At 40.5% G+C, this 13,911-nt stretch overlaps 2 protein-coding genes and 2 pseudogenes across 2 annotated transcripts; all 4 read right to left on the bottom strand.

Annotated features, from left to right (window-relative positions):
- Window positions 1-5,045: 5,045 nt before the first annotated feature.
- On the bottom strand, window positions 5,046-5,779 carry LOC149257147 (uncharacterized; annotated as a pseudogene).
- A 785-nt stretch (window positions 5,780-6,564) lies between these two features.
- On the bottom strand, window positions 6,565-6,936 carry LOC149257148 (uncharacterized). The gene has a single exon (XM_089457500.1). The coding sequence runs from the start codon at window positions 6,934-6,936 to the stop codon at window positions 6,565-6,567; it is 372 nt and encodes a 123-aa protein (XP_089313626.1).
- Window positions 6,937-6,989: 53 nt separating this feature from the next.
- On the bottom strand, window positions 6,990-10,472 carry LOC149257149 (uncharacterized; annotated as a pseudogene).
- Window positions 10,473-11,348: 876 nt separating this feature from the next.
- On the bottom strand, window positions 11,349-11,720 carry LOC149257150 (uncharacterized). Its single transcript, XM_089457644.1, has one exon. It carries the CDS (start codon window positions 11,718-11,720, stop codon window positions 11,349-11,351), a length of 372 nt encoding a protein of 123 aa, XP_089313770.1.
- Between the last annotated feature and the right edge of the window lie 2,191 nt (window positions 11,721-13,911).

Here is a 13,911-nt window from a genome sequence, read left to right on the forward strand (position 1 = left end):
TCCATTCATCCCTTTCTTCGTGTATCCAATCTGGTTGGATAATAGAAATAGCACAAAAAAGTGCTTCCACATCCTCATCCTTTCTTGAGAGTGCATCTGCAATGACATTTTTCTTCCCTTTTTTGTAGATGAGTTCAAAGCCATAACCCAACATATTTGTGACCCATTTTTTATGTTCTTCTAAAGATAGTCTTTGTTATAAAAAGTATTTAAGGCTATCATGATACATTTTTACCTTGAAATGTCTTCCCATTAGGTAAGGTCATCATTTCTTAAGTGCATGTAATAATTGCTTGCTTGAGATGTAGCTGTAAAAATACCTAATCACCTACATCAAAACTTCTTTCATAATGATGTTGATCTACCCATTGTTTCATTCGATTCTGCACCAAAGTGGCATTATCCTTTAAAAGTTAGAGAACTTGTTGTTGATGCTCAATGTGATCTTTCACTGCTTGAATATTTTTCTTCTTGATATGTCCTTCTATCTTGATAGTTTGAGGACTGGTAATTTCTTCTAATGCGTTACAAGATATAGTCAGATTCATTTCTTGATGCTCAATGTGATCTTTCACTTCTTGAACATTTTTCTTCTTGATATGTCCTTCTATCTTGATAGTTTGAGGAGTGGTAATTCCGGCCAATGCATTACAAGATATGGTCAAATTCATTTCTTCTTTATCGATGTGATCTTTCACTTCTTGAACCTTTTTCTTCTTGATGTGTCCATCTATCCTAATATTTTAAGGAGTGGTAATTATTGCCAATGCTTTACAAGATATGGTCGGATTCATTTCTTCTTTCTCTGGGGTTGGTTCCTGGTGTATATCCTCTTATTTTGATGTTCCTTGATCCTTTTCTTCCTCCTCTTCATAATTTATGTAAAATAAGTTTTTCTCAGCACACTTATGACCTTTAGTGTATTTTTTTATCACAATTGTAACAAAGCCCTTTTGCTCTATTTTCTTCCATTGTTGTGGTGTCAACCTTGTAGGTTGTGGAAGAATAGGAGAAACAATACTTCCATCTTTATAGTTGTGAGGGGCATGTAGAAATTTTGAATAATATGACACATATTCAACAGAGATTATCCTGATCATACAATTTAAGCGGAACATGTATAATACATAATCTCCTCTACGTTGATCATCAAATTACAGAAGCAGAAACATCCACAGGCACACATAGAAGCATCAATCAAACTCATAAACACAGTATGTATCCCGGGGAAAGCATCTCGCTAAAAACCCCACACTATCTGTATATTATATTGATTGAATCATGTAACAATACAAAGCATAATACTTCTCACAAGTATCTCCACCTGTTACACACAATACAGCTCAGATTTGATCTCCAAATCTCTCCCGCTGCTTGCCTGCCTCCACTGCTCAAACCTGCTCGAGAACTGATGAGAATAGCTTCCCAAACTCGATTTTTTTACACTGCAAAATAGTCACCCACTCTATGTTGGACGTGAGCAACAACTATAATATCATGAAGATACGTGAACAAACTCATTGGCATACTCAATCCTTTGATTGTGCAAATCATCATGCACAGCTATAGTCACAACTGATAGCAATCTGATCCTCTAACACCTGTCCCTGCTGAACTGAACATGCACTGACATGCAACTGAGTTAACTGATGTATTCTATAGTTGCATTATGAGTTAATAACTTGTGAATTAATTAATAACTAATTCACCCAACTCATCTTTAGTCTATTGATCAGTTAGACTAAATACAACCAGTTTAACAAAGCTAAACTGAACACAACTCCATCAACTGTACCTCCAGTCCACTAAACTCAACTCACTTGAGTTCTAACTGAAGTCATGCATGCAACAACTCAACTGACTCATAAGAAAAACGAATTTCCTTCTGACAGCTGCATGTGCCACTTCCGTAGCTCAAACTGAAGTGCTCCAAGAGAATAAGATTAAGTTTATAGTCCAAATATTATTGTGAGATAATAATATTTGACTTTTCTATTTTTGACTTTGATCACTCACACTGTGATCACTCACACTGTAATCACTCACACTGTGATCACTCACACTTTCATCAAAAATAGAAGTCCATCTATTTTTCCCAACTTGATCAATCATCCATAGACATGATCCATATGTCTAAAAATAGACATAGTCTAAAAATAGACTTGCGCCAAAAATAGCCTGCGGGCCCACTTAGTGAAGGCGACTCTTTTCACTAAGCTCCATCATCTTGTTGCACTCTCAACAAGCATTTCTTGTTGCACACTTTTCAACACTCCCTCTCAACAAGAAAGGCTTCCTCTCAAACCCGATCCTGTAACTCTGGAATGTTCTCCATGCAACACATTTGGCCGGTCCACTTGCTCTGTCATCAAAGTCTCTGACTGCTATTGCCTCTGTCGACTGAAACTCTGCATCTCTGTGCTCTTCAGTATCTGACTACTCTAGCCTCTGTCACTTTGATCTCTGACTGCATCCGTGCTGCTGCTGGTTCTATCTCCCAGCATTGCATCCGCACTGCACCTCCCAACTGACCTCCCTGTTGGGATAGAAACACCCTCTGATGCTGAAGCTCTACCTGCTGCTGACAAGTGCTCCCTCTCTGACATCTTCGCTACTGCAACATCTCCATGCATCTCGCACCATTGCACACCTCTCTGTGCCACCTAGCACTGTGCAAAACACTTGTGCCTCTCGCATTGCTGCAACCTGCTAGCTATGCGCTATCCTGGGATTCCCTGCACTGTCGCTCTCTCTGCCGCTCCATCCGCATCTGTCTCTACCCAATCAGTCAGTTCCTACTACTACACATCGGGGCTCCCGTAGCAAGGTCTCATCCAAGAGGTTGGGTACCTCAAGGATCTTGCCCCTCCTCCTTGGGACAATCAATCCACATCACCCCACCTCCTACCTGGAGGTATGGATGCATGCGATCCCTCAGCCCACCTGGCTCGAAGTTTCCCGCTACTAGAGGTCTCTGGATAAGTAGATGTCTCTACTTGATCTCCTCTCAGCTTCCCCTGTTGTGGCTCCTCCACAACCTCCTGAAGCTGCTGCACCAATCGTGGCTCCTCCACAATCGTTTGAGACTTCTTCTGGCTCTGCATGTCAAGAGGTAATATACGCTCCCTCTCAACCACCAAGTCTCCATCAGTTGCCTCGCTGCTCAAGGCTTTGCATGCATCTTGAACCTCAAGAGCATATAGGTTCCTGACCCGTGAACCAATCTCATGACAATGAAAGCATCGCACCTTCGACTTGTCAACTTTCTTCCCATCACTGGAAGAACAAGATTCGAAAAGAGAAACCTTCTCCTTCCCATTCTTCACCTTACTCGCTAAGGCACAGTTCTCCTCATCCTGCATGGATGAAGAACCGTCTCTGGTGCTCCGTCTAATCTCCTCCTGCATCAAATCCGACCATGGTTGTTCCCAATTTGGCAGTTTCTCCCTTCCATTCACCGAGTCCTGGTAGCTATGCCAACTCTTAGGAAGGTCAAGGAGTCCTAGACTCACCATCCTCATCATCAACAGTAACCCCCACACTTCCCAGCTCATCTCGACACTGAGTGAACCTCGTGAGATACTGGGGCATACTATCTCCATTCTCGAACTGAATGTTTCTGAGTTTTATCTCTTGCTTTGGAATTAAATTCGAATTCCACCAGCACAAAAACTCAACTGCTTCCGATCTAGAATTCGTGAGAACAAAGTATTTCTTGTACAGAGTGTTAGCGCTTGAGATTTCACCTCAGGCTGAAAAGGTAAACCTTCAAGGCTACATCAAACCATTTCACCTCGTAGCTAGCCCTACGAGGTATGAGAAGGCTCTCTCGGGTCAGATTTGATAGATCTTATAATATAATTAGGCTGACCAATTAAGAATAAGGATTTTAGGCTAGTAAATTGATAGGGGGTTTGATTTGATGATTTTTGGGGTTTTTTAATGGAATGACGGGGCTTTTCTGGGCTACATGGGCAAAATCACAGCTTCAAACAGAAAAATATAATGACTACACAGGTTGTCAACTGAGGCAAGGTAGGCATGCAATTTAACACCAAATCTGGTTTCAAACGGGATGGCAAGACTGGTGAGGAGTTAAGGAGGGCAGACAATAACTCTGAATCCTCCTTAAACAGTAGAAAACATCGAATGCGAACAAACTTATAGGAGGAGCATATAATACTATGAATTCCTACCTAATCACTTCATTTGTTCAGCTTGAAAGGGTCATGAAATGAAATGGAATATAACTGATTACATATGAGACAAAGGGAAAAACTTATGTTAAATCAACATACCACATGAATCTCAGCAAACAGAGCTGTGAAATTCCATTAAATTCTCTGCAGAAAACTGTACATTATAAAACTCTCTGCTTCTCCAGCAGCTCCCAGCGCTCAGAAAAAACTCTCCTCTCTCACTCTAAAAAAAAAACTCCTTCTGACTCCCTCTCTTCTCTTTACAAATGACATTTTTTAATAAAAAAATAAAAAATCAAAAATCAAAACCGCTGCCCAAAAGAGGGGCGCTGTTTTTAACTATCATTAAAAAAAATAGGAAAGGGCGTTCCCTAAACATAGAACAACGTTCTGATAATTGGCCAGTTGAGAGATAAATCCGGAGCAAAATCTCATGAACTCATAATTGAGGATGAAAATAGGCGAATTTATTTATTTTGAAATCTTTGGAGCGCTGCTTAACTGAGGTTATAGATAAGAAAACGAATTTTATGCATATGGTAACAGGTGTGTTCTGGCAGGTGTCAATCCCATTTGCTGAAGCTACAGGCAATCCAATCTTGCATGCCACTTTGCAAACTGCGCCCCAAATCTCTGGAAATGCGCTGGCCATTTCAAATAAGGAAATCTGAAGTTGTAAATAAGAAATTGAATCCTATTCTTCTGCCTATGATTGATATTCTGTGGCGTAAATGAGGACCGGGTCTAGTGCTCTGGCGTGGTTCCCTTCTAGTTTTCTTTTGCCTTGATTCTAAAAATGCTGTTTCCATTTTTTAAAATGTGGCGCCATAGCATGGAATCTGGCTTTTAAATTGAAGTATGTATTGAATTACGTAAATCCCAGAGAAAACTGCACATTCCTTTATTAAGCATTCTTCCGGCTTCGAATGCTGACAGGTAACTGCGTTGATTAATATTCACTTTGTCATTCATTCGAACACGATAAATGTGGTAGTCCTGATGTGTTGAAAATGAAAGCTGAAGCAGGCGACATAGCAGAAGAGGAGGATGCTCCAGTGCCATGGGAAAGTCGAATTAGCTGTGGTAGTGACTGGCAAAGTTTTAGATTGATCTGATTTAGTGCTCTCTGCGCTAGATCTAGACCTCTGTGCAGCCTGTTGTCATTGCTTTTGTTTGGATCTGGACTTTCGGTTCTGGAACCAGTAGAAGATATTGGCCTCCCCAACGTCTCCGAATTCTTGCAGCTCAGTGGTGATTTTTTAATTTTTTCTCGTGTAGGGTTCACCTTACCAGAATTGAATATCTCTTTCAAAATCTGGACCTGTTTCAGTCTTCAGATTCCATCTCGGCTTTGGATATGGTGTACTGCTCTCGTCATCATGTGATAATGTCCCTTCTTGAGGTGTCCTCTGTCTGGAAGAATCTGAGGGGTTTCGAATGAACTTTCTCACCCAACTTTTATTCGAACTCATTTTGAACACAGTGAGACGAAAGATGGCTGCCCACAAAATGTCGAAATTAACACCTGATATAGTTAATCGCAAGGACACAAGGCAATACTTCAAATTTGCTGTCGGCGCTCCTGCTCATCAGAACGGATAACATCTAGAAAAGGCTTTAAATAAACTGAGAGATTGATGCTGTGCCATTCTTGTTGCAAGCCGAAAATTTTTCGCCACAATGCCTTGAGAGAGTGTATGAGTGGATGGTCTAGTTGATCATCTCCGGACATATAATGGCCTGCCCATCTGGCATTTCGCCTCATCACAGCCAATACAAAACCTACTTCTGTGTTTACTATGCATGCTAAAGCCCCCCTTCTTGCTACATTATTGCATTGATGGGGCTGCTCTTCATTTACCCTAATTTCGTTTTGAGTTTGTGAATGCCCCATTGCTCAGCTACCTCTTGTACACTTTCAGTAGTACTCACTACTCAACTAGCAACAACATTCTGACATTTCACGAATACTCTGAATCTTTTGCTTATGGAAAATACAAGACAATGATGCTGCTGAGTTTTTCGACCCCATTCACTGATCAGATGAATGTTGTGATTCATCAGGAGCTAGAGATGCGAAAAGCTCGTGGAAAAAACATCAGATTCCTGGAGCGACAGATGCATGTGGGTGTTCAATTGAAGCCCTGGCTTTAGATTTTACTCCGAAAATCAGTCAAATTTGTCTGTAGCTGCCCCGGCATTGCCAACGCTAGGACCTCAATTCACCTGTCCTGAGTTTAAAAACATTCATATTTACACCATTGCACAAGACGACCCTCGAGAAGAAACAGGCCATTAATAATTAATTTTGGTCTCAATGGTCAATTTCACCATTTGACCTTAATGGAGTATTAATTAACCAGCTCTAACCTAAGGCTTTGTACTTATGTATGTTTGGAGCAAATGTGAGCGACTTTGATGCAGGCATAGATAAATGAGAAATCAGTTGCATGTGTATTACATCTTGGCAGATTGTGCTCAACGTGCAAACAGGTGGAACAGCTAAGGCCACTGCACCAATTACAAACAGGGAGATCCATATACTTGCCAGTGCCCAAATCTGAGAATGATCAACCTCAGCATCAGCATAAGTAGACTGCCGCTTGAGGCTGCAGCGAGGATATTTTACCACTGATTTTGATCCATACCACCGTAGCTTTAACTCCACCTTATCAAACATGTCATCTAGAATAAGAGGACGCCCACTGTAATATGAGTCACGCGCCTCTTGTATCATTATTGTAATATGAGTCACGCGCCTCTTGTATCATTATTCCTTGTTTGATGTAGTCATTGTGCCTTTGCTCCATCACTTCCCACTAATGTAAAACGGTAAGCCCGATCCGAGAGACCCCAAGGAGAAAAAGAAAGCATCGCCATTATAGCCATGATCACCACCTGCAGAAGGCTTGCAGAACCTGAATTAAAGTTGTTACACTTTGATCCTGCTGTCTTGTAACTTTTGTCTAGGAGCATGAAGAGAATAGTTTCGATTTGTTGCTTGTGAGACTGCCTTCTTATTGCTAATGATATTCTGAATTGTGCTTGTGCAGGGATAGGAGCTTTGAAGTTTGCTGCTGTCTTTTGAAAAGCTGGAGATAAATTACACAAATTTAAACAACACATTAATGATTTCTTCTTCAAAACCCTGTTTTGAAGAAGAATCAATCTCTGATATAAGACAGAGTCTAACATTGGCTCCATTTGGGATGGCAGCTGCAGCTTCCTGGAGGTGCCAAGAACCGCAGAACTTTGGGAGAGCAGACCGTGCCTCCACCATTGGGCAATGGAGTCATCATCAACACAACTCTGGATTTACTTTCACACTGAAACTGAACTCAAACAATTTTCAAGCAAACTAAAACAAGATGCTGCCCTTATGGCTGCTTATTTATGTACATAATCTATTCTAATCTGCTGTACAAACAATAGATCAGGTAATGCTAAAATGCCATATTAACCACTCAATTAAACCTGACAATGAAGCCGCTTGAGAATGCTGCCACGAAGTCACAAATGCAATTGCTGGCAGCCCTTCATGCACATACTGAGCCTGGTCACCGAGAAGACAGCCCGATCGGTCAATCAAGCTGAAAAATGTGTCCATGTAGGCCGCAATAGGATCACGGACACCGGCCTCTGTAGGCTGCCCCAACTCTACAATGCATATTTCCAGCTGCACATTGTCAATGTATATCTCTATAGGCAAGTCTGTTATTGCTTGTTTCGATGGAGGAAGGATTTCCAAGAACTTTTTAGGGTCTTGGAAATCATAAGAGTGGATCTGCTCATCGAGATACTGAATCTCATTTTCAACTCTTTCAACCACTAACTCATAAAATCTAGTTTTGCCTTCAAGATGAAGCTTCGGAGATTTCACACATTGAAGGAAAATACTGAAAAATTCTTCATTAATTTCAATACCTGCTAACATCTCTCTAACTCCATCTAGAACTTCACAAAGTGCAGGGTCTGCCACATACCCTACCATTGCATGAACATATCAACAGGCACTGGAATGTCTGGATCAAGTTGGAGTCGCCAGGTGAATGATTCAGCCTGCATATGTATCTGATCGCTGTCCACCATCAGCATCAGATCTGAATTTGATACATGTACTGGGGTAAAATACAATCGAAGTGCTATATTCACAAATCCCACGGAGATAGACTGAAGCAGCATTTATCTACTTGCGCTGATGTAAAACAAGAGCGTTTTCGAAGGCTTCTGGCGTAACTTCAGGCTCCGTCTAAGACTTATGAAACAAACACATCAACCCACAAACAAGTTTGTTCTCCCCAGTATGGTCGCCAATATGTTAGCGCTTGAGATTTCACCTCAGGCTGAAAAGGTAAACCTTCAAGGCTACATCAAACCATTTCACCTCGTAGCTAGCCCTACGAGGTATGAGAAGGCTCTCTCGGGTCAGATTTGATAGATCTTATAATATAATTAGGCTGACCAATTAAGAATAAGGATTTTAGGCTAGTAAATTGATAGGGGGTTTGATTTGATGATTTTTGGGGTTTTTTAATGGAATGACGGGGCTTTTCTGGGCTACATGGGCAAAATCACAGCTTCAAACAGAAAAATATAATGACTACACAGGTTGTCAACTGAGGCAAGGTAGGCATGCAATTTAACACCAAATCTGGTTTCAAACGGGATGGCAAGACTGGTGAGGAGTTAAGGAGGGCAGACAATAACTCTGAATCCTCCTTAAACAGTAGAAAACATCGAATGCGAACAAACTTATAGGAGGAGCATATAATACTATGAATTCCTACCTAATCACTTCATTTGTTCAGCTTGAAAGGGTCATGAAATGAAATGGAATATAACTGATTACATATGAGACAAAGGGAAAAACTTATGCTAAATCAACATACCACATGAATCTCAGCAAACAGAGCTGTGAAATTCCATTAAATTCTCTGCAGAAAACTGTACATTACAAAGCTCTCTGCTTCTCCAGCAGCTCCCAGCGCTCAGAAAAAACTCTCCTCCCTCACTCTCTCTAACTCCTTCTGACTCCCTCTCTTCTCTTTACAAATGACATTTTTTAATAAAAAATAAAAAATCAAAAATCAAAACCGCTGCCCAAAAGAGGGGCGCTGTTTTTAACTATCATTAAAAAAAATAGGAAAGGGCGTTCCCTAAACATAGAACAGCGTTCTGATAATTGGCCAGTTGAGAGATAAATCCGGAGCAAAATCTCATGAACTCATAATTGAGGATGAAAATAGGCGAATTTATTTATTTTGAAATCTTTGGAGCGCTGCTTAACTGAGGTTATAGATAAGAAAACGAATTTTATGCATATGGTAACAGGTGTGTTCTGGCAGGTGTCAATCCCATTTGCTGAAGCTACAGGCAATCCAATCTTGCATGCCACTTTGCAAACTGCGCCCCAAATCTCTGGAAATGCGCTGGCCATTTCAAATAAGGAAATCTGAAGTTGTAAATAAGAAATTGAATCCTATTCTTCTGCCTATGATTGATATTCTGTGGCGTAAATGAGGACCGGGTCTAGTGCTCTGGCGTGGTTCCCTTCTAGTTTTCTTTTGCCTTGATTCTAAAAATGTTGTTTCCATTTTTTAAAATGTGGCGCCATAGCATGGAATCTGGCTTTTAAATTGAAGTATGTATTGAATTACGTAAATCCCAGAGAAAACTGCACATTCCTTTATTAAGCATTCTTCCGGCTTCGAATGCTGACAGGTAACTGCGTTGATTAATATTCACTTCGTCATTCATTCGAACACGATAAATGTGGTAGTCCTGATGTGTTGAAAATGAAAGCTGAAGCAGGCGACATAGCAGAAGAGGAGGATGCACCAGTGCCATGGGAAAGTCGAATTAGCTGTGGTAGTGACTGGCAAAGTTTTAGATTGATCTGATTTAGTGCTCTCTGCGCTAGATCTAGACCTCTGTGCAGCCTGTTGTCATTGCTTTTGTTTGGATCTGGACTTTCGGTTCTGGAACCAGTAGAAGATATTGGCCTCCCCAACGTCTCCGAATTCTTGCAGCTCAGTGGTGATTTTTTAATTTTTTCTCGTGTAGGGTTCACCTTACCAGAATTGAATATCTCTTTCAAAATCTGGACCTGTTTCAGTCTTCAGATTCCATCTCGGCTTTGGATATGGTGTACTGCTCTCGTCATCATGTGATAATGTCCCTTCTTGAGGTGTCCTCTGTCTGGAAGAATCTGAGGGGTTTCGAATGAACTTTCTCACCCAACTTTTATTCGAACTCATTTTGAACACAGTGAGACGAAAGATGGCTGCCCACAAAAAGTCGAAATTAACACCTGATATAGTTAATCGCAAGGACACAAGGCAATACTTCAAATTTGTTGTCGGCGCTCCTGCTCATCAGAACGGATAACATCTAGAAAAGGCTTTAAATAAACTGAGAGATTGATGCTGTGCCATTCTTGTTGCAAGCCGAAAATTTTTCGCCACAATGCCTTGAGAGAGTGTATGAGTGGATGGTCTAGTTGATCATCTCCGGACATATAATGGCCTGCCCATCTGGCATTTCGCCTCATCACAGCCAATACAGAACCTACTTCTGTGTTTACTATGCATGCTAAAGCCCCCCTTCTTGCTACATTATTGCATTGATGGGGTTGCTCTTCATTTACCCTAATTTCGTTTTGAGTTTGTGAATGCCCCATTGCTCAGCTACCTCTTGTACACTTTCAGTAGTACTCACTACTCAACTAGCAACAACATTCTGACATTTCACGAATACTCTGAATCTTTTGCTTCTGGAAAATACAAGACAATGATGCTGCTGAGTTTTCGACCCCATTCACTGATCAGATGAATGTTGTGATTCATCAGGAGCTAGAGATGCGAAAAGCTCGTGGAAAAAACATCAGATTCCTGGAGTGACAGATGCATGTGGGTGTTCAATTGAAGCCCTGGCTTTAGATTTTACTCCGAAAATCAGTCAAATTTGTCTGTAGCTGCCCCGGCATTGCCAACGCTAGGACCTCAATTCACCTGTCCTGAGTTTAAAAACATTCATATTTACACCATTGCACAAGACGACCCTCGAGAAGAAACAGGCCATTAATAATTAATTTTGGTCTCAATGGTCAATTTCACCATTTGACCTTAATGGAGTATTAATTAACCAGCTCTAACCTAAGGCTTTGTACTTATGTATGTTTGGAGCAAATGTGAGCGACTTTGATGCAGGCATAGATAAATGAGAAATCAGTTGCATGTGTATTACATCTTGGCAGATTGTGCTCAACGTGCAAACAGGTGGAATAGCTAAGGCCACTGCACCAATTACAAACAGGGAGATCCATATACTTGCCAGTGCCCAAATCTGAGAATGATCAACCTCAGCATCAGCATAAGTAGACTGCCGCTTGAGGCTGCAGCGAGGATATTTTACCACTGATTTTGATCCATACCACCGTAGCTTTAACTCCACCTTATCAAACATGTCATCTAGAATAAGAGGACGCCCACTGTAATATGAGTCACGCGCCTCTTGTATCATTATTGTAATATGAGTCACGCGCCTCTTGTATCATTATTCCTTGTTTGATGTAGTCATTGTGCCTTTGCTCCATCACTTCCCACTAATGTAAAACGGTAAGCCTGATCCGAGAGACCCCAAGGAGAAAAAGAAAGCATCGCCATTATAGCCATGATCACCACCTGCAGAAGGCTTGCAGAACCTGAATTAAAGTTGTTACACTTTGATCCTGCTGTCTTGTAACTTTTGTCTAGGAGCATGAAGAGAATAGTTTCGATTTGTTGCTTGTGAGACTGCCTTCTTATTGCTAATGATATTCTGAATTGTGCTTGTGCAGGGATAGGAGCTTTGAAGTTTGCTGCTGTCTTTTGAAAAGCTGGAGATAAATTACACAAATTTAAACAACACATTAATGATTTCTTCTTCAAAACCCTGTTTTGAAGAAGAATCAATCTCTGATATAAGACAGAGTCTAACACAGAGATCGACTGTATGGGCATTCACCGGATATCTCACGTTCCAAAAGAAGGATGAATCCAGAGGCTACCTGGCCCGATTACAGACTCTGCCTGAAGAAATAAATTGTAAACACTTTCTGAATAGTAGATTTGATGATCAATCCTCGCTTGATATCCTGTAAAAATCTCTTCTACAAATCAAGCAGCTCCGATACCATGTAGAAATTTTTTCTACAATTAACCTGGCTCTGATACCATGTAGAAATTTTGAATAATATTACACATATTCAACAGAGATTATCCTGATCATACAATTTAAGCGGAACATGTATAATACATAATCTCCTCTACGTTGATCATCAAATTACAGAAGCAGAAACATCCACAGGCACACATAGAAGCATCAATCAAACTCATAAACACAGTATGTATCCCGGGGAAAGCATCTCGCTAAAAACCCCACACTATCTGTATATTATATTGATTGAATCATGTAACAATACAAAGCATAATACTTCTCACAAGTATCTCCACCTGTTACACACAATACAGCTCAGATTTGATCTCCAAATCTCTCCCGCTGCTTGCCTGCCTCCACTGCTCAAACCTGCTTGAGAACTGATGAGAATAGCTTCCCAAACTCGATTTTTTTACACTGCAAAATAGTCACCCACTCTATGTTGGACGTGAGCAACAGCTATAATATCATGAAGATACGTGAGCAAACTCATTGGCATACTCAATCCTTTGATTGTGCAAATCATCATGCACAGCTATAGTCACAACTGATAGCAATCTGATCCTCTAACACCTGTCCCTGCTGAACTGAACATGCACTGACATGCAACTGAGTTAACTGATGTATTCTATAGTTGCATTATGAGTTAATAACTTGTGAATTAATTAATAACTAATTCACCCAACTCATCTTTAGTCTATTGATCAGTTAGACTAAATACAACCAGTTTAACAAAGCTAAACTGAACACAACTCCATCAACTGTACCTCCAGTCCACTAAACTCAACTCACTTGAGTTCTAACTGAAGTCATGCATGCAACAACTCAACTGACTCATAAGAAAAACGAATTTCCTTCTGACAGCTGCATGTGCCACTTCCGTAGCTCAAACTGAAGTGCTCCAAGAGAATAAGATTAAGTTTATAGTCCAAATATTATTGTGAGATAATAATATTTGACTTTTCTATTTTTGACTTTGATCACTCACACTGTGATCACTCACACTGTAATCACTCACACTGTGATCACTCACACTTTCATCAAAAATAGAAGTCCATCTATTTTTCCCAACTTGATCAATCATCCATAGACATGATCCATATGTCTAAAAATAGACATAGTCTAAAAATAGACTTGCGCCAAAAATAGCCTGCGGGCCCACTTAGTGAAGGCGACTCTTTTCACTAAGCTCCATCATCTTGTTGCACTCTCAACAAGCATTTCTTGTTGCACACTTTTCAACAGGGCAGACTTCCTTGTTTCCATAATTTTGATTTCCACTTTTCTTGCCCTTTCCAATGAATCAAGTTACCAATGATGAACCTCATGTTGAATTTTATCCTTTAAGGTCCCTATGGAGACATCAATCCTCTGCTTCTCCAGAATATAATTTTCCCTTATATTCAATTTTTGAAAGTCCTCAATGTTCTCTGCCATTGAACACTTTTGTTTGAGATTTATCAATAGGCTAAAGAAGGTGTTTTTATTTGTATCCTCATAATGTGCTATCATTTCC

This window comes from Pinus tabuliformis, chromosome 6, assembly GCF_031772625.1.
Source record: "Pinus tabuliformis cultivar Carrire ecotype Pingquan chromosome 6, CPIR1, whole genome shotgun sequence".
NCBI classification, from domain to species: Eukaryota; Viridiplantae; Streptophyta; class Pinopsida; order Pinales; family Pinaceae; genus Pinus; species Pinus tabuliformis.